At 34.1% G+C, this 22177-nt stretch overlaps 2 protein-coding genes across 2 annotated transcripts in view; one reads left to right on the forward strand and one right to left on the reverse strand.

Moving 5' to 3' along the window:
- LOC149899355 (coiled-coil domain-containing protein 63-like) overlaps positions 1-7028 on the reverse strand; it is a 41677-nt gene extending 34649 nt beyond the window's left edge. The window contains exons 1-6 of the mRNA XM_090114501.1: positions 6957-7028; positions 6385-6507; positions 3068-3256; positions 2581-2717; positions 1652-1826; positions 906-1085 (exon numbers count right to left, since the gene is read on the reverse strand). Coding sequence (XP_089970627.1) covers positions 906-1085; positions 1652-1826; positions 2581-2717; positions 3068-3256; positions 6385-6507; positions 6957-7028 — 876 coding nt within the window. The remainder of the gene's footprint in view (positions 1-905; positions 1086-1651; positions 1827-2580; positions 2718-3067; positions 3257-6384; positions 6508-6956) is intronic.
- Positions 7029-9698: 2670 nt separating this feature from the next.
- The window catches only part of LOC149899357 (bicaudal D-related protein homolog), a 99797-nt gene continuing 87318 nt past the window's right edge, over positions 9699-22177 (forward strand). The window contains exon 1 of the mRNA XM_090114786.1: positions 9699-10343. Within this exon, the coding sequence (XP_089970912.1) occupies positions 9984-10343 (360 nt within the window). The 5' untranslated portion in view covers positions 9699-9983. The remainder of the gene's footprint in view (positions 10344-22177) is intronic.

Consider the following 22177-nt stretch of genomic DNA (forward strand, 5'->3'; position numbering starts at 1 on the left):
GGCGGGCCTGCAGCTTGGGCTCCTCGCTCACCTGATCTTACACCCTTGGACCTCTTTTTGTGGAGTGAAATTAAGTGAACAAAAGTGAGCCGGTTAGTGTCGAACAATTAAAACAGCGCATATTGGATGAAGTGAAAAGACAAAAAAAACGTACTTCTCTCGTTAAAAAACAATTTAATAAAACGTTCACGTCTGTGTATTGACAATGGTGGTGGACATTTTGAAGGACAATTGAAAATTTGAAATACTTGTAAGGTTAGTTAAGATTATTGTAAATACCAGCTGATTCTAACTTCTTAAATACGTCAAAATCGTTTTTTCTTTCATTACAAATTAGGTAGGTACTTATTGTAAAAACAGCTGATTCTAACTTCTTAAATACGCCAAAATCGTTTTTTCTTTCAATACAGATTAGGTATTGTAAATAGAGCTGATTCTAACTTCTTAAATACGCCAAAATCGTTTTTTCTTTCAATACAGAATAGCTTATTTTATTTTGATATTGTTTGTTTTGTAATTACATACCTACGTACCTATTTAATTTATTGTAAAAATGTAATTATGCCGGTCCTAAGCCTGGATGAAGTACCTATGAAGGGGAGATTTGAATTTAGGAATTAAACTAAATAAAGTTAGTAACTACCTACATGTCTTGTTTCATTTTATTGTCCAAGGTTAGGTAATACTATCAACGAATAAGTCAATGAACTCTGCAATGTGTCTATGATTTTAGTGAGACTTTCTTAAATAAACAAATGGTTATATCTTTGCTATTTATCGATATTATGTAATTCTTACATCATACATATGATAATAATGTATTCGCTAATATGTCCTTAAAGTTTTTGTACTGATTAAAAACTAGTGGTGTATATGTGCCTGTTTGTATGTTTGTGTGTGTATACCTTCAGCCCGTCCAGTATGCTACAGTACCCGCAGTAGGCAGCCCTCCGCAGGTCCCTATCCCTGGCCCGCTTGGCAGCCGCCCGCCGGTCGCCCGCGGGACGACGCAGAGCGCCCTTGCTGCGGAGGAATTGCTCTAGTTTCGCGCTGTATTCGAGCTGACGATGGAGTTCAGGGACTTCCTGGTAACCACAGATAATATACTAGTATAATAGCTTTCCGCCCGCGGCTTCGCCCGCGTTTTCAAAGAAAACCTCGCATAGTTCCCTTTCCCGTGGGATTTCCGAGATAAAACCTATCCTATCTCTCAAGTTGGATCGAACTGCACATGGTGTGCGAATTTTATTATAATCGGTTAAGTGATTTAGGAGTCAATTGGGGACAAACATTGTGACACGAGATTTATAATTTATATATATTAAAGATTAAACTCAAAAATTATATCGCTCGTTAAAAAAATACGTAGGCAGACTTTTTCATCGGACAATATGAGCGTGATGATCTAGTGGTTTATTTTTTTTTCTACAAAATATATCTTGTCTGCGGAAGTTCCGGAAGAACATTATAGTTGTATACGTAGTATATTATTATTAGTCTGTGATTATAGTGTCATGATTTAATGTTAGAGAAGAAACTGACATACGAGACAGAGTTATTACAGGTCAAGTCAGAACCGCTCTTGTCTAACGCAAAATTTAAACTTTAAAAGAATGCATTTTTATGTAATTTATTTAAGTTTTTTCTATACCAAGCAGTGCCTCCGATAGTCCACAGCTGCCTTTTCCTTCAACGCTTCGAGTTTAGCACACCACTCTTCACGCTGCTCATATGTGGATATTGTGCCTTCTACCAGCTCGAGCACTAGGGCTTTGCCCTCTACAAGCCGACGGACTTGGCCCTTCCAGACTGTGTTGAAGAACTGCCTGGAATGTACTGCGAGGTTATTTATATACATTGAGATATACATAATATGGAGACGACACCGCCTACATCACTTATGTTCCGCTCAACATACGCCATATGGCGTAACTGCACGCTCATTTTTTATTTGTTTTAAAGTGAAACGCATCAAATATACCTTCGTGTGTTACGATATTGCACAAATAATACGGAAAAGTGCAAAGGAATAACTTTCATCGGTAAGTACCTAACTAGATAATAATTTTTTAAACTTAGTTAGAGCAAAAAAATGGCGCACAGATTTTGTTCGTGGTGTCTCCTGTATACATAGTAATATTATCTCAATGTTTATATAAAGGAATAGTTACATTTGGAATGTTCACATTATGGCCATAGACAACAATTTTGCCAACTTCATATTTTTATCACTAACATTAAACATCTGTTTGTTGGTGATAAACTCAAAAAGTACTGGACCGATGTTCATTGCCTTTTAACTAATGGATTGTGTGGTTCTCCAGAAAAGTTTTAGTATATAATTTAATTTTTCAAGTTTAGACAACACGTGCAAAGCCATGAGCGGAAGGCTAGTAGTCGATAAAAATAAATACCTACTTTTTTGTTAATTTATATCACTGTTACGAATATTTCCAAAATATTCTACCGAACAATAAAGATAAGCATACAAATGTTTGAACGAAAGAACGAGACGAAAAATGATAAATGAAATCTCCTAAAAACATTTACTTCTAATTTGAAATATTTAAAAATACTCACCGATCGCACAATAATCGGTCAATGTGTAGGCGCATACTATAGTTTTCGCTGTTAACAGAATTGAACTTCGTCATGGCTGTATTGAGACGGTTCTCCAATTGGCTTACTATGGTCTCATTGTTTACTGTATCATATGCCTGAAGTATACAAAGATTAAGATTATGGCGAATGAAAGAATGAATTAATAGATTGGATACATATTATATAATTCAAACTATCGTTACATTGTTTACCGAGTCATATTTCTGAAGTTTCAAAGATTTATATTGGGACAAGAAAGAACAAATGAAATAATGAAGGAAATGAAGAACGAAGCTCATAAATTAAAATTGTACACTTCAAACTTTTGGTACTAATTTATTGTTTACTGTGTCATACGTTTGAAGTACCTATACATAAAATAAAAGAAGAAAAATAAAGAATGAACGAATAAAAAGACAAAAAAATATATATGATTTTGCATACATCTAATTTAGGAAAATATTACCTTCTCCGATCCTTTTGACCTCAACTTCTTAATTTCCTTCTGCACTTGCTTCAAAAGGAAGTCCAATTCATTGATATTCGCGCGATATTCCTTGACCTCCGCCGAATGAATCTCGTGATCCTTCAAAAGTGACAGCAGCTTTTCCCGCGTTTTTGCGTTTTCCAGAACGTTCGATGTGCTTTTCGTCAACTGTCATTATGTTTTTTTTTTCAATAAAGGGTATAATGAGAACTTAAATATAGTTTTATTTAAACTCACTTGAGAAATTAAAATTATTCACCCAACCATGTTATAAAACATGAATAGGGAGTTTTGCATGAAAAGATCATAGATGTAGGTAGATAATAATAAAAAAATCAATGCATTACGCATAGGTACTATTTTTTATTTCAATTCGGTACAGAAAATAAAAAAAATAACTCCTTAGGTAGACTTTTTTTTTTGTAACTTTCACATATTCTTTTAACAAAAACAAAAATCATTAAAATCTGTTCATGAGTGGTGTTACCAAGGGTGTTACTAAATCAACCACATTAATTATATTACATAATATATTGATTATTCTAAATTGGAATATACTACTAATATTACAAATGAGAAATTTTCTCATGCAAAGACAGACATTATGCAGAGGGTTTTTATATAATTTCGCAATTCATGTGGGTAGGTTTATAAATAAGAAAGCCAATAGTAAATAAATAATATATGTATTTTAAAATAAATTCAATAATATAAATAAATGCAACAATTGCTCACCACTTACACTTTTCCTTGATTGACAATCTTTTAAAGATAATATAAGATTGTATTATATAATTTTTCAGGACCTTTTACTGTGTGCTCGAGTTTTCTTTCGAAAAACTGAAAAATAAATAATGATTTATTTTATAAAATTAACAGAAAAGAATGGAATTAAAAATTTAATATAGAATGTTTATACTCTCTTATATTTTAAAATATTGATTCATTAGTTATTACATCTAAGTCCTGTTGGTCTTAGCGTCATGATATACAATCTATTATTATACATATTATAACACCGAATTTTTCAAATCGGACCAGTAGTTCCTGAGATTAGTGCATTCAAACAAACAAACAAACTCTTCAGCTTTATCTTACTAGTATAGACTTTACCACCATCAATGTCGATCTGTCTGATCCAAAGTATCTGCTCATAGTCAATTGACTGATCGCAGATGATAACAAAAAAAATCAATGTTGATCATTAATAAAATATACAAATATAATAAACCTTATATGACTCTATCCAATACATTATAATTTATAGTATAACTAGCTTTCCGCCCGTGGCTTCGCCCGCTTTGTCTAAAACATAATAAATTATATACTAAAACCTTCTTCTTTAATCACTCTATCTATTAAAAAAAACCGCATCAAAATCCGTTGCGTAGTTTTAAAGATTTAAGCATACATAGGGACAGAGAAAGCGACTTTGTTTTATACTATGTAGTGATTTCCTTACCCGCGCAATCCTTTTACAATCTCGTTTCAAATTATACAGTGCCAGTTCATGATCCTTCGGCAGCGCTTGAGAGAAATCTATTATCCAACATTTATCATCCCACCATAATATATTATTTTCATTTAAATCTCCATGCACCAAGTCCCCTTCAAAATATAACTTATCTATAGCTTCAAGAACACAAGAATATATGTACTGCCATTTTTCTGTAGGCACTACTAAATCGGCTAGAGAAGGGGCTCGTTTTTCATCACCAATAAAGGACATGAATACACAATGTGATTTATAACATATTGGTGAAGGTGTATTGATTCCAATTTCTTGCATTTTAACTAACATGTCGAATTCAGTCTTTGCCCATCGTCTAACAACTTGCCGAGTATTCTTATTCACAAATATTTCCTTGAATTTACAATCTGGTTTCACAAATGGTTCAGATGATATTGTTTCTTGAAGCTTGGTTTTAAATACTTTTATTGCACAATGATTAAATCCCTTGTGGGGTGAATTGAAGTTTGCGTGAAGAATTAGGGATTCACTTCCATGATAAATTACTTTGTCTATATTTTTTAGCATTCCACTGTTGATATATTTTCTTAGTAACAATCTTGTATATTGTTCTTCAATTATCAGTTTCGCAACATGTCTTTCTTTATTACAATGAAACCACCAAAACGGTTTATCTTTGAATTTATCAGAATTTAGTACTTTTATATATGCACATTTAATTGTATCAAGATTTGCTGGAAATTGCACAATTTTGTTTTCGTTTTTGAAGTCTGTTTTTGTTGTATTTTTGCTTAGTTTAGGGCAAGCAAATTCTTTCAATTGTCCATCTATCACATCCCAGTGTTTTTCTGTTTGAATATCCTCATCATATGACAAAGAGTTTTCTATATCTTGGCTCTCCTCAATATTAATAGTGCCTGTTTGTAAGTCAACCCTGTCGAATCCTTGATTAACTTCGTGATTCACATTATTACGGTCCAACAAATTATCTTGTATAGCTTGCAATGATTTATCCTTTGTCATAATAATGTTAATGTTTTCGCGGTTAAATCGTAACACTAGAATTATTACTTCTGAATTACAACCGGCAATATCCACACTATTTATTATCGAGAGTATTTTAATAATTTACAACTTTGAAGTGGTTTGTGCTAACTACTTACTTACTGCGCGCTATCCTTTGTATTACACATATTTATAAAGGCCTATATTGCATAATTGAAACGAAATTTTTGAACATCAGCAGAATTATTGCACAATATTGCTGATTACGGAGGGTGAAATTTTATAAAAAAAATTAAGTCCACAGCTTCTGGAAACTGAGTTTGAAACATTTTAGAATATCTTGGTATCTTCAATTTCATCGATTGCACAACATGCACAATTAAGATATAATGAATCATCAGTAAAATTAAATCATTATTATTTTGTAGGTAAACAAATACAATAAAATATTTTGAAAATAGACAAAGACACTGACGTATAGATTAATGACAGTGACGTTCACACGAGCGTTCACAGATATCACAAGAATTTTGAATTATGGCGGGAATCTCAGTTCTCGAAGTATATTCACGTGATATTCACATTTCGATTCCCGCCATAACTTTTTTGTTTCAATTTTTCAACAATTAAAACTAAAATGTAATACGTTCAAAAAAGTCGTGTTAGTTACACAACTTCTAACTCATAGCGACTAACTATCTATTCAGGATTTTCGTTTTTGTTTTGCATTTGCAATACCGAATTATAAATGGGGTAGCCTGGGTAGCCAGGGAGAACAGCTAGTTATTAATATAATTTATAAGTAATTAGACAACAATACCTTTAGCTGCATCATGATTTTATCTAGATCGGCGGTCAGCGACTGTATAATGTTCCTTTGCACTCTAAGGGTAGGCTTCACACTGCTCATCACATTAGCACGGTCCACCTCCATAACCCTAAACTAGAAATACATAACTAATTAATGTATATTGTAGGAAAAATAAAAAATACATACCTACTTACGAGAAAATAAATTATAGCAAAGTTCCCGATAAAGATAATTAAGCTAGGTATGTCGAGATTCGAGAGTCCGTAGTTTTATCGTCAAATCGCAGCAAACGAACAAAAATCCATCAAATTATTACTTTTTAATTGATATTAGCTTAGAAAATGCTCCGGCAAAAGAATGATGAAATTTTCAAGTATTCAGCTTCATTTGTCATCACAATGTTATGAAAACATGCATATTAGGTAGTCCTTCAACACGCAGTAATTAACATTATTGTTTTTTTTAAGAAAACTAGTAACCGAGTTTTATGTGTAATTATCACGCATTCATGTAAGCACTCATGACATGATTTATTGTTTGTTTTAGTGGTTTTAAATCTTATTACATATTTTACTAAATACCTGTCTTTGTAGTTTAGATAATTCGTCTTCCGCCATTTTCTCCATCTCCATATCATCGCTTGGTCCGGACATTTTAACCAACTTGATGTTCTATTCCAAATTTAAAATATTTCTTTGTTTTTTTATTTTATTTTTTATTCAGAATTTAAAAAATCCGGTTATTCTGTGAGGCTCTTGTGTAGTTAGATCAATGATGCTAAGCAACAAACTTTGTTTATGCTTCATCCACACAGATAGATAGAACTTTAGGCTTGATGATCGGGTCTTTATGTTTGTTAATTAAGTACCTACATATTAATCATAAATACTGATTGATTTGATTTGAATGAATTGAATACTTATTTAATTTGAACTAGTAACTAGCCCGTCCCCGTACGGTAATGTAAATGATTTCATTATTGTGATGATTTAATCTCTAGGCATGACTTCTTCCTAAGTTACGAGGCTAGACTGTTAAATTGATATAGTTATCAGCTGTATCTAATGCATAAATTATTAAATGTGTGCATAAATTTCATACAATACAATTTAAGTTTTATCTCAAGTACATTCAGCCCCTAGAGAAACAATCTTCATATTATTATAGGTAGGTACCTACCATCATTTTCTATGATCTGTGGGTACCATACATTATTAGGAATCGAACTCATACTCTTTGTCGCAAAATAATCATGTCCACAGTACACCACAGCCTACATTAGGTCGGTAGGTTTTTACAGTGACTAGTTTTTACTCGACCTTAGGGTTTTTCTAAAATATTACAGCTACATATTTAAAACTGTTTTTTATAATAAATTCGTGTCGTCAGTATAATATTAGCAGTATGAGTAAGCTTAAAAGCTACAAAAGTCCTTTCAACCATGCAATACTGAGTTCTGACTTCTGACTCTATCATGCATGGCTGACTTTATAAAACCTAACGATAAAACTTGTTTGAAAATGATACATAATATCTCGTTTTTCAGATATCTATACTCGCGAATGTGAGATATGATCTCAAATTCTCAATCATCACTTCCTACTCCAAAGAAATAATTAAAAGCATTTTGTTACGCCAATTCTTTCAAGTTTCAACTGCCCGTACTCCGTAGTCTGCTGGCCGCTCACTCGTCAGTTCACCTTGATTATATAGCTATCCTTTTTACTCTTATTGCAGACGTACCGGTGCGATATCGCTTTCTCGTTTTCGCACACGTGTTCTTTTTTCAAAGATAAGATTACGCAGATGTACCTGGGAATGGTAGGTAGGTTAATGCCTACGGGGTTGTTGCATTTAAAAGGTTTTAGATTTTGTCGAATATATTTTTTTTTGTTTAATTAATATTAAGTCGAGAAGTGCATATTAGTGTATTAAATACTACATACTACTTTTGTATGAAAATATTATTGTCATTATTTTTTTGTTACAATTGTTTGTAATATTACAACAGCTGTGGATTAATTACACTAACTTAATATGTACTGTAACATAACCATGTTACAGTATTAATAATGTTATCTACTAAATAATCATTAAGACCATTGATAGTAGGGTTGCCAACACTTCATCATCAAAATATAGTATTTTCCAAAATAAGGTGTAAAAAATATAGTACATTTAAAAAAAATATAGCATTTTATGGGAAAAACAAAAAAAAATAGACAATTATATATTTTTTTTTATAAAAACTATATTTTTTTGCACTTCTTGCACTGTGTAACAGCTTTTTGTTTAAAATAAAAGTGTCAAGCTTTGTCACATTCAATTTTTTAATTAATATAAATCAAAAGCTCATTTTTTTATTAATGTGTATGGATAACATGGTTTGATTACTGTCGGCACTTCTATTTACTTTGAAAACGTAAAAAAGTTGTAGTAACATAACTGCTGATTGCTGAAGATGGACATATATGGTATCGCGGACTTTCTTGTAGATATTGATCCATTCTATAATACCGTAGAACATTGTTTTGTTCTATCTTCAATAGATTCCGCAGCGCATGCGATGACAGAATTTTTATTAAGGAATTTTTTACACCTTGGGTTACATTATTGCATTTTTGGTAAGGATCTCTAATTTTTTTTTAAATGCAATAAAGCCTATGTTGCTCAGTGAAGATGCAGCTTTCTAATGGTGAAAGAATTTTTGAAATGGGTCCAGTAGTTTATGCGTGAAAACCATACATACATACATACTTACATAATTACAAACCTTTCCTCTTTATAATATTATACTAGTATAGATATAGATAGTATAGATTAGTATAAATAGATACACTACTTCTGTTTCTTTCTTCTCGCCACTGGTATATGAGCAATAGGTTGTATGACTTAGCCATCTTAACAATAATTAAAAGGCGCGTTCTTATTTTTTTTAATGAAGGATTTGTTTGTAACATTTGTCGGTGTTGAAAATATAGTATTTTTGCGTACTATATATGTTTTCAACAGTATATAGTACGCAGACCCGAAATATAGTACAATACTATATATTATAGTACGGTTGGCAACCCTAATTGATAGTCACGAATATTTATTAATTCGTCATTCAAAATATTAGGAGTGCTTTAAAATGAGTCATTAAGTTTCAATTTCAAACAATATCAATTCATTAAAATGATATTAACTAGTCATTAATAGACTTTGAAGGCAATGACTTGTCTTCATAGTAGTTTGTACATTTTGAAACGTCTACGCCACTTCATGATTCATCTATGCCGTTCAGGCTTGACGCTTCGAAGGTTTTGCATCGCTTTGTTGTGTCGCAGTCGTCGTCGCGGTAACTGCGTCGCCGACGCGTGTAATGTTACTCGTTTCGTGATCATATCAAGTGCAGTGCTACACGGAAATGATACGCTAGTGAACGTAAAAACACATTATAATGGCATTAAAAAAGGATTTCGACATCCCTGTAAGTGTGTTCAAGCAAATAAAGTTACCAAAATCAGTGAAAATTCAAAAGGCGTTCGAGAAACTGTTCAAAAAGAATAACTATACCAAAATAGTGCAGAGTTAAATCGCTATTTGTATCTATTTAGTGTAGTTAAATGGCCGGTGAAGTTAGTGAATTTCGTAGAAGTAGTACACCGAAATTTATTGATACGGAGACAGAGTTTGTTGGTAGAGGGATAGTTAAACCGAGAAGTAGAAGCAAGAGTGGTAATAGATTGGTTAATACGTTGAGTGTGTCGGATGATAGTTTTTACAAGGATTTAGAGGACTACGTGCAAGAGATGTCGAGTTCACGGGATACTACAATCGAAGGGGACGACGTCTGGACGCAGTTACAGCAAAAGGAGTCCGACCTGCTTCTAGCAGCGGAGTTGGGTAAAGCGCTGCTGGAAAAGAATGAAGAACTTAAAAAGGAACAAGAGAAAGCCGCCGAGGAGTTCTCCAAAAAACTTGAGGTATGTTTTGCGTTCTTATTTGAATCGTATTGTACGATTTGATGATTTCATACAAACGTTGCAATTTGGACCATTTTCGTAACTCGTTTTTTACAAATGTGTGATTTATACGTTTGGCGAATTCGTGTTTCGTAAACTTGTTTTTTGTTACTCTTAATCGCGCAAACACGACTAGCCTATTGAGATTAAGTTTGCTAAAATACACTTTTTTCAACTAAGTTTTTAACATTACCTACCTACCTGGGGGCTGGGCGAGCGACGAGCAGGTACCTACCTACTTTAAATTTGAAAACAATACCTTACAACAACATCAATTAACAAGTTGTAATTTAACTTTTAATATTAAGATTAACTAAGCTGATTCAAGTTAGTTTGTAAAGTGGTGTCAAGTAAATAAGCGAAAAATGTAAGTCCCACAAAAAGTCGTCATCTCTGCCGTCGTCATCTGGTTGAAACTGCTATTTGATTGAATGACTAGCGCCTTCATTGAATGACTTCGTCAATAATTAATAGGCTATCTAGCACTGAATTAACTTTTCAAGTGGGACCTGCAGTTCCTCCGATTAGCAAGTTCTCCCAAACAAACTGAACTTAATAGGTACCTATGACTTGACTTGACTTAATGTCCTGTGGCCCCGTGGGGCCTGTGGGGCAGAGGGCGTCCACAGTGCGCCGCCATCGCGTTCTGTCTTGGGCTACGCACCTCCTGCCACGTCAACCCAATCGCCCTAGCCTCCGCCGCCACCGATCGTCGCCAGGATTGCCTAGGACGGCCACGCTATAGGTACCTAATACCTATAGTACCTACCTAATATTAGTATAGATTACTAGGTAGGTATATACGTACCACTATTTGTAGCATAAACATACATATCGACGATGAAGTATCAATACCTCCTAACTAACATTTTAGCGATTTTCGTTTTATAGCATTTTCGTACTTAAAATAGAGTAATACATAGGCCCATAAAGGTCATTTCTCTGTAAACAGTCAATTTGAGCAAATATTAAAGTGTAGCAATACCTTATAACAAAAATTGCGTCATTTTTGCTGGCAATATATTCTAACTACACCCTGAAGCGTCCACTCTATGTTTTTAAGCACGCTTTCCTTGGGCTCATTTACAGTTTATTCCTGGGTTAAGAGTTTGGCATGCTTTCAAACCAAGAAGAAAGTATTCTAACACGTGCTTCTCCATCAAACTCAACAAACCATCGAAAAATTGCCATTCTTGATGAGTTTCTTGGTGCTTTTCCAAAACTACCATCGCATTATGCGCGTAAAGATACCAACAAATTGTTTGTAGAGTCAATTAAATTACTAAGCATTGTACATGTTACTGGTTTGACGAAACAGCTGCTGACCTGACGCCTAGCACTTTTGTTTCGTTTGTAATTAATTACCTGGAAAAGCATTGTGTTAGCCAACAGCTGCCTATTATTATATTTTCTGACGGATGCACTTACCAAAATCGCAACGCAGTTATGTCGAACGCACTATTATATTTTAGTAAAAAGTATAATATTACTATAACTCAAAAGTTTTTAGAACCCAGTCACACGCAAATGGAATGCGATTCAGTTCATAGCACCATTGAACGCCAACTTATAATAATATACGGGCATTTCTCCGCAACTCGAGGTCAAGCGCCTATTTTGCGTGAGAGAGGGAGGTGGGGGAAACCAGCTAAAACTGAAACCACCCGAGCACATGAAGCCAAGCAGCTTGTGAGGGCTGCCGAAGGCTTCAGGGAGACCCCAGGTGTCTTGCCCTCTACTCCGCAACCCCCGTACATTCCATGATGACGTGGGCTGCCGTTTCCTCGGACGCCATGCATGCTCTGCATAGCGGACTGTCTGTGATCCCTAAATTAAAGAGATGTTTGTTGAAGGGGCCGTACCCTGTGAGGGTTCCTATTATTACACGTAGTTGCACTCTGCGTAGGTTGAGAATCGGAAGTCTAGAGTCAATGTTTGGTAGGGCTTCTCTGGCGTGCTTGCAGTCAGATCTGCTTGAACATTCTGCTTTTTGTGCAGTGCTAGTGAGCTGGGTAATCATCAGCCGGATCCAGCTTGCAGGTAGCGGTATAATTGGAAAAGGTCCCATGACCGGTGTTTCAGATGCCCTTCTGGCTAATATGTCAGCAGCATCGTTTCCTCATGAGTTACTGTGTCCTTTTATTCATTGTAGTACTAGGGACTTTCCCAGATCACATACCTCCCCTAGTTAGGGCTAGGTGACACTAGAATTAACCCTGAAGTGATTTCATGGCTTTTGATTGCCATGAGTGCTGCTTTGCTATCCTATACTTTGCATATGATAGGATCCGAATCGAAAAGTTTTTACATTCCTTTTGATTATGGCTAATGCTGCAAGTAGAAGTCCTAGGCATTCAGCCTGAAATACTCCCAAGGGGTCCCAAGGGGTGCGAGATGTTAATTTTTAGGTCCTCAGAGAAGACCCCAGCACCCGTGCCATTTTCAGTCTTGGACCCGTCCGTGAAGATGAGTAAATCTTCGACGCTGTTGTGCTCTGACGTGTGTTCACGTAGTATCTTATATTTCTTGACTTGAACGCCAACTTACGAACAAAGAAATTTACGTTCCAAGTGATTATGCCACTATAACCAAAGCAGCAAGAAAATCTCGTCCATATGAAGTAGAACAAATTGAAATAATGTTTTATATTAAAACCACTATCTTCGAGCATAATCACGTGTAGTGGCAGGATTTTAAATCAATATTTTACTATAGTATTGATACAAAAACCTAATATTAAAATAAAAAAATGTTGTAATCTTTGGAACAATTTCTTCTAAGTATATTGGCAATAAATTGTATCTAAAAAATACGGCTTCCTGTATAAATACAATTACAAGCAATATCTAATATCTGCATGTTTTTTTTAAAAAGCTGTGAAGTTACATTTCATAAATGATTCCATGATATCTAATATCCTTTGATAATGAACGTAAGCTAAAATAATAATTAAAAACGGTAACGAAAAAGAAATAAAACGTTTTTTTTATCTACTGAAAAATGTAGTTTTTGTAGTTAGCATATATTGACACTTCATCGTCGATATAGTACACAATACCTGCTATATCGCATGTTTACGATACCGATACCTTATCACGGAATCAATTAATGTACAATACTTCATTACTACAATTACAACGCAGTGTGCTTTCGTGTTTGTTTCATTTCATAAGTATTATAAGTGGGCTATAGTAAGAAGCTTATGAATAATAATACTTTCCTACCACTTCCGATTCACAAACGGGACCAAATGACAACAATTCTGTTTCATAGACAAAAATAATTTGTAGAATCACGTCAATCAGTTAAAATTAGCGAAGTTACAAAAAAATCAAATGGAGAATCTCCCTTTTTGAAACGTTGGTTAAAAAGCTGTGTTTATCTAGACTTGCAGAACACATTATGTATTCACGAGGAATTGATGTTGTTTATTTTTACCATATATTAGGTACTAAATAGTTTTTTAATTTTTTTACTCCTACGCAAAAACTGCTAATTAGGTCTGCATGTAATTCTTCATAGAGAGAGATTACCGTCTGGATTAGTGCCTACACACTACACAGGTTTTAAAACTAATCTTATTGGTTTGCTCATAGGTTTGCTGTATTAAGGTACTTCGTTTGCATTAATAAAGGTTCTACAAATAATTCATGTAGTTAAAAAAAAAGTCGGGTTGCACTCCGGGAGTGCCGGCAGAAGTGAAAACTTGATTAACTATTAACGTTCAGCATGTTTGATATTTTGGAATGGTATCCGTCTTACGCATGGAATATAAGGGCTAAAAAAAATCGTCACGCTTTTTCGATCAGGCCACGTGTCCTGAGTCCTGACGCGAGTTTTAGATTTTATACCCAACGCCGCTAAAGAAGTTTTCACTTCAAAAAAACGTAAAAAACCCATGAAATTATTGTATTGTCATTTGTCACTGATCCTTGAATATTCGAATTAAATCTGTCCCGTTAAATTGGCCGAAATCGAACTGTAACCGATCCTTGCCAAAATCGAGTCTAGATGACGTTACATACAAACATACAGGTGAAGCTAATAAAAGCGTGATAAAATAAAGTAGGATGTTATTTCAAGTTGATATCCAATAAGACTGCACCGAAACTGGTGAAACGAGTGTGCCGTTATGATGATTCAGAGACCGATCCGGCTTCCGCGCCTCATTGTCTCGTGGGTTACTGTCCTCGTATTGATTTTGGAGTTTATAAAACTTAAAAAGAATAATAAATGAAGGAAGAGGATAAAAAAAGCATTGAACATACCAAGAAGAAAAAAAAGTATATTATCGAGAGACATATTCTTTATGTGCTGAATATTAATAAACGAAATGGGTAGGTAACTATTTACTGTTACTACATTTTTAAAAGGCATTTTTTTAGTTATATTTCCTCCTTATAATAAAAGTAGAGAAGTAGAGTTAAAACATTCATCTCTGAAGTTTGTTTTAGAAGCTAAAAGATTGTATATAAAACGTATGAGGGATAAATTGGTATTATTTTACAAAACCCCTCAAGTAAAGATAAGCTACGTACCTACCTACCTACATCGGTATCTTTGAGGCTGTTTCGTTTCGATATATTTCACATTATTTGCGATTAAAACAAACAAAAATTAACTATAATGCCACGTTCGCAGAAAAAAGACCTAACAGTACGCCAAAAAGAAAAAAAAAACATCAAAAATTCTGGAAAGTTCCTACACCTTCTAGGAAGAAATAAATTAAGAACATTAAGTATTTGTATTTCACATAAATATATTTAAATATGTAAGAGCATGGAGCATGCGGCAGTGACCTAAAAATCTAGATTATGTATCCCGCGGCTAGACGACCTCCATCTTGTTTTTGGGTGCCTTGTGTATCTATATAACACTAGCTGCTCCGCGCGGTTTCACCCCCGTGGCTCCACTTCTGTTGGTCGTAGCGGGATGATATATACCCTATAACCTTCCTCGATAAATGACCTATCTAACACCGAAAGAATTTTTCAAATCGGACCAGTAGTTCCCGAGATTAGCGCGTTCAAACAAACAAACAAACTCTTCAGCTTTATAATATTGGTATAGATTTATAAAAAGTTTTGACTATCGATACATTGATTTAGCGTAATGTGTAGTTTTTAATAAATCTCATTAAAATGTAGTCCAAGTAATGTTAAATAGCTGAAAAATTTGTTTGTTTGGTTAGTTAAACGCAGACTCTCAGGAACTATTGATTCTAATTGAAATGTATTTTATGTTGAATATTCGGAGGAAGGCTATAAACTCAATAAAAGCATCACGCTACGTCCAATAAGATCGGAGTAGCAATGAAAAACGTTCAAAAATATTGTTGAGATCGGACAAAGTTAGTCAGCTAGTATTCCACTTATTATGTGATTTCTGATCATATTAAATTAGATATAAGGCCTAAGCTATCACAGCTAGTCCAGCTGAATTAGTAGTCTCCTTGTGTGCACTATAACTACACTTTCCTTACCTCCAATGGGATTCGAACCCACTTATTAAGCCAGCGTTGCGCCAGCGGCTGGAATATAAAATAGAAATGAATCACTCTTAAGTAAGCCGGTCACGCTTACGACACTTAGGCTGATTGTATACGAGCGGTTTTCAAGCGTTTTATCTATGATGGAGTGGATTTTAACTATGACTTAAAATTACTAACTGACCTGTGCCCACTTTGTAACGAATAAAAAAAAAGTACGTTCGTTAAAATGACCTTTTTCAAAACAATCTAAAAATCTTCATTATATCCTATGAAAAGGTTTCTTCAGGTTTATATTAGAAGTGAACAACTTACTAATACCTTTTCATTACAAAATTATAGCAACAAGTGATCGGTATAGAATGTATGGTCTGTATGAAGAGTGGTATAGAGATATGCTGTACATTTTATTGTACATATATGAAATGATAATATACATAGCTTCGTTTGTAAAAAGCCTTACTGAGTCATACCGCTTAAGGTCTTTCCACCGTCTTGAATATTAGAAAATTTATTTATCCAATTTTAAAAACTACTTACTGGTTTGCTCTAGTTTGGAAACTAAATTTTACATTCCTATCGCTATTTATTCAATCATATATTTTTACGTGGTTTTAAAAATAATAATATAACGATTAACAGCAGCATGCCTGTAAATAATAGTGATACATAGTCTTAATTCACAAATACATACAAAAATCTTAGAAAAATAACACATTTTTAGCAAAAATGGGTATAAACTCCGGCGAAAATAAGTTTTAAATATTTATAACTAAGTTCTTGTGAAATTTAAATTAAATAAACACTAAAATAAAAGCATTTATTCGCGTAATTATATTTTTAAAAGCACTATAGAGGCAAATTCGTGAGAGCGGCCCGAGGTCACGACCTCGTTTCGGTTTTAGCCAGTGTCGTGGTTCTTTTATTTTTGTTTTGTAAAACTTTGCTTAATTAAATAAATACCATCTGATAATAACCTTTAAGTTAATTTTATAAATGGTTAATTAAATAAAAACTATGTGATACTTTTATAATATGTATGTAAACACCACATAATATACAACAAAGTCGCTTTCTCGGTCCCTATACCCCTATACTAGCTTACCGCCCGCTGCTTCGCCCGCTTTGTCTAAAACCTAATAAATTATATACTAAAACCTTCCTCTTGAATCACGTTATCTAATAAAAAAACCGCGTAACCGCAAACCGTTGCGTAGTTTTAAAGATTTAAGCATACAAAGGGACATAGGGACACAGGGACAGAGAAAGCGACTTTGTTTTATACATACTATGTAGTGATGTATGCTTAAATTTTTTAAACTACGCAACAGATTTTGATGCGGTTTTTTTTAATAGATTGAGTGATTCTCGATGAAGGTTTTGGCATAGGTGTATAATTTTGAGTTTAGACAAAGCGGGCGTACACAGACGTAAACAGAGTACTTACATAAAAAAATAGACGAAAAAATAGTATATATTGGGGCTACTATATGACCCAGGTAAATTGTTGTACATTATTTAGGTAGCTACATCAGAATTGAAAGATTTATCATTTAACTATAGTATTGCAGTACAAACCTATGTTATTAACACGTTATTAATTATGTACATATTCTCTTCTTTCATTTTATCGTGTAATACTGATTGTGGTGTTTGTAATGTTATGAATCATGGTGTAAACTATTTGTTGGTATGTAAATGGGACAAGTGCATGAATTAAATAATTATATTATATTGAAAGGGGTTTGCCTTACTTGTTATTTATTAATTGCATATGCAATGAATGTAAAAATTAAACTGTAGGTGGTTAATTCTAAGATACGTGTAGTGTTTTTGTGTTAAAACGTTTTTTTATTTATTTATTTATTTATTTATTTATTTATTTATTTATTTATTTATGGAACACACAACAATAAATACACATTACATTATATATAGGATGACATTATCTAATTACATAATTGTATCTTATGTATTTATCAATTATAGGTGTACACAACATTCACATTAATAACACTTATACAATTAAACAAAATAGAAAGAAAAACATAATCAATATACTAAATTTTTATATACTACTGGAAAAACTGTGAATAATTTGATGCTTATAGTTACTGTGCGAGGGATCCGAAAAATATATCAAGATCTGGTAAGAGCATTATTTGTTGGTTGTAAGTAGCACACATTCTCGATAATGGAGCATGTTTGCCTAGGTTAGTTTTGCAAACTGGAACACAAAAAAGGTGTTTTACCGGTTTTCTGGGAAGGCGATACGGTATCTGAAAAGCGATGTTAGAAATAATGTCCTCGCAGACAACAGCACCGTTTACACATTTATGGAGAAATAGTAAATCGTGTAATTTGCGACGGTCACGTAACGAAATCATTTTAAAAAAATCTAAGCGTTCACCATATGGGCAGCGATGTGATATACCTCGAGAGGCAAAAGCCAAGTGTCTCGTAAAGGAACGCTGAATAGTTTCAATACGCTGCGAATGTACGGCATAGTAGGGATTCCATACCACACAAGCAAACTCGAGGTGACTGCGAACCAGAGAATTATATAGAACTATTTTAGTTGATGTCCTAAAATGTGAGTCATGTCTTTTAATAAAGCCCAACATCCGTGCTGCATTTTTGATAATATTGTCTAGGTGAGATGTTAACCTAAGTCCGCTATCTAAAGTGACGCCAAGATCCACAATTTGAGTATTTTCAGTTAGTGCAACATTTTCGATATTATATTTAGAATGCAGTAGTGATTTTTTTCGCGTAAATCTTATATAAGAACATTTTTTGGAGTTGATGACCATATAGTTAGCTTTACACCAGATTGCTATGTTGTCTAAATCATCCTGAATAGCATTTACGTCTGATAAATTTTCGATCGATTTATAGATTTTTAAGTCGTCAGCAAAGAGAGCATAGTGGCAATGTTTGATGCAGTCAGAAATATCATTAATATAAGTAAGAAATAGCAGTGGACCCAAGTGGGACCCCTGTGGGACTCCAGATGTTGCAGTAAACATACTCGACTTAAAACCCTTCACAACCACTTCCTGCGATCTATTATAAAGGTAAGATGCGAACCATTTCAAAATGGAACCTGATACACCGTAATTCTTTAATTTTATGAGCAGTGTTTCATGATCAACCTTATCAAAAGCGCTGCTGAAGTCCGTGTAGATCGCGTCAACTTGGCCTCCGTTATCCAGTACATTCGTTATGTCAGACAAGAATTTCACAAGATTTGTTTGGATAGAATGACCTTTACGAAAACCATGTTGATGTGGTGATATAAATTTATCCAAGTAGCGAGTAACTATAGGACAAACAAGAGATTCAAAAACCTTTGATAAGGTTGATAAAATAGTGATAGGTCTATAATTACTAACAATGGTTTGGTCACCCTTTTTATATACTGGCACAATCTTGGAAAACTTCCAACGCTCGGGGAATATACCTTGTTCGAGAGACTCATTGAAAATATTAGCTAGAGGAGAAGCTATCGTGACGGCTACACGCTTAAGAAAAATGGGTGGGATAAGATCCGGCCCAGCACCTTTGTTAACATCGAGTTGTTTTAACTTTGCAAGAACCTCTTTTTTGGTAACATTGAATTTGGAACAAGAATCATTATAGCAAGTCATTTTACTCGAACAAATTGGAAGCGCTTTTATTATTGGATTAGAATATATGGATGAAAAATGAGAGGCAAAGAGGTTCGCAATGTCAGGACCGTTTTCTGCGGTAAGATTGTCGAGACACATAACAGACGGTATTGATGATAGACAATTATTTCGCTTACTATTAACATATTTCCAAAATGCTTTACTATCTCTTTTGATGGCTTCTTCAATTTTTTGTTTGTAGTTTTGATGACAACGTGAACTTATTTTTTTGCATCTTTCTCGCAATACATTAAACTCAAACAGATCGCGGGGGTTTCGGAACTGTTTATACTTACGCCTTATTTTATCCTTCTCTTTAATGATACGAATTAAAGCGGGAGAAAACCAGGGAGGATATTTTCTTTTTTTAATGTAACTTTTCGGTACATGATGATCAATTACGCCTCGCAAAACATCATAAAACAGCTCCACCTTCTTATTGATATCATTAACATGTAGGAATTTAGAGTACCAATCAATATTTTCCAGCTCTCGCACAATATCATCATAATTAGCCTTAAAAAAGTTATAGCTAACAAAGTTATTACATCGCAAAGTAGAAGGTACGTTAGATTCGACACACAACAAAAGACTAGGATGATGAGGATCTGGCTTAGTCAATATATCAATCGCCGAGGATACGTTACAACAAGAGATATTTGTCAGGGCTAAGTCCAACATTTTACCATTGTGATTAAGAACATTATTAATTTGATCAAGATTATTAATGTTTATAAAATCAACAAGAGCACATTCCACATTACCGTGATACTCAACTGGAACCATTACTTCACGATTAGTACAGATATTGACCCATTTTATATTACCCAAATTAAAATCACCAAGAATTATTACGTTTCCCATTTCCTCTATAACATTATTAGCATTTGAAATAAATCTTTGAAGAGCTTTGTGATTGGTTGGAGGTGGGAGGTAAATAGTACAGATAGGAACATTTTTTACAACACCGTCAATTTCGATTATAACATTTACCCAAAGATCCTCGTATTCGGTTTCGTATTTCAATAGTCTAGAAGACTGAAATTTTCGGGAAACAGCGATTAGAACTCCACCTCCATCCAACTTAGCATTCCTATTACAATTGCGATCTCTACGATATACAGTATACCGGGAATCAAATATCTCACTGCTAGAAATATTACATTTCAGCCACGTTTCACAAAAAACAATTATATCATACGAGTTTAATACTATATTCTTAAATACTTCGTTAGTTTTGGTCCTAAGTCCTCTAACATTTTGATAGTATATGTTAACCATTATGAAGATAATAAAAACCGTCACATTCATACATTAAACAATAATATTAATACAAAGTTAAACCATTTTCTTAATACTATCTAAGCAACGGATCTGCAATGCCTGACTGGTTTCATTTTTGCGCACAAATATTTTTCCATTTCGGACCCAAACAAATTTATAGTTCGTTTCTTTTGCCTTTAATCTAGCAGTAGCATGAAGAATTTTGTTAGCAGGAGTTAAATGCTCAGCAACATAAACTGGCTTATTAGTACCACCAATCCCCAGATGATGTGTACTTAATTTATCATCACTATTACATTTATTATATTTTTGCACCGCTGCAAGTAGGATGTCGCGATGGCGGGGGCTTCTTAATTTGGCAACAACAGCACGCGGCCGACCATCATCTTTATTTATTTTGGCTATGCGAGTTACTTGTACTATATCATCGTCCTTAATATCGGCATTCACTACTTTAGCCAGTTGGTTCAAACAATTCGAAAGATTTTCACTACGGTTTTCAGGAATGCCATTAATTTCCAAATTACTTTCACGTAGATGTTGCTCAGTGTAGGCTAGACGACTTGTGAGATCTTTAACAGTAATCACCAAGGTAGCATTTTCTTTCGTTAGATTAGTCATTATGTTATCATTTTCCTTTACGCGCAGTTTAAGAGCTTCGTACTGGTCGTTTAAAAAAGTAAGTGATTCATGAAAGTCCGAAATTTGTTTTGTTAACGTACTAAACTTGTCACACACTGCTTTGGTGACAGCATTTTGTATCACTTCGGTCATGTCGCTTTTAAAGGAATCCAGTATATTTTGCAAGCTCGCTTCAGTCACAGGGTTGGAATCATCACTAGCGTTAGGTCGCGACCGGCTTGAGCCACCCATTTTATTTCTAAGCGTTATATTGCTATCAGCTACGTGTGAGCTCAAATCGTCGCAAACTGGCTCTTTTAGTATATTCCGGATAGGCGTATTTGTATTGTCAAGCTTGGGTCGTAGATTAAGACACGCAGGACATTTCCATGAGGACTTTTTATCGGGTAGCATAGCAATAAACCTTTTATCACTGGTCCCTGCACATTGTAAGTCGTAGACCGAGGAACATAGAGAACATCTCAGTGAATGCGTACCCTTAACAGTATTATGACACCCAGCACAAACGTTAGACATTGTTCAAAAAAAAAAAAAAAGTTTTAATTTCTTGTATAAAATTAATTGTAATACTTAGTATGGATAATTAACTAATAAGTGTATAGGTTAATTAAAAAAAAAATATAATAATGAAAACACAAAAAAAAATATCAAGTACGACTAGGGTTTGAACCAGCATCTATTGGACGATTTATTGTAATACACTGCACAGT

The sequence above is a fragment of the Colias eurytheme genome, chromosome 21 (assembly GCF_061535395.1).
Source record: "Colias eurytheme isolate Ceu_HAF_F1 chromosome 21, ilColEury1 Martin Lab GWU primary, whole genome shotgun sequence".
NCBI classification, from domain to species: Eukaryota; Metazoa; Arthropoda; class Insecta; order Lepidoptera; family Pieridae; genus Colias; species Colias eurytheme.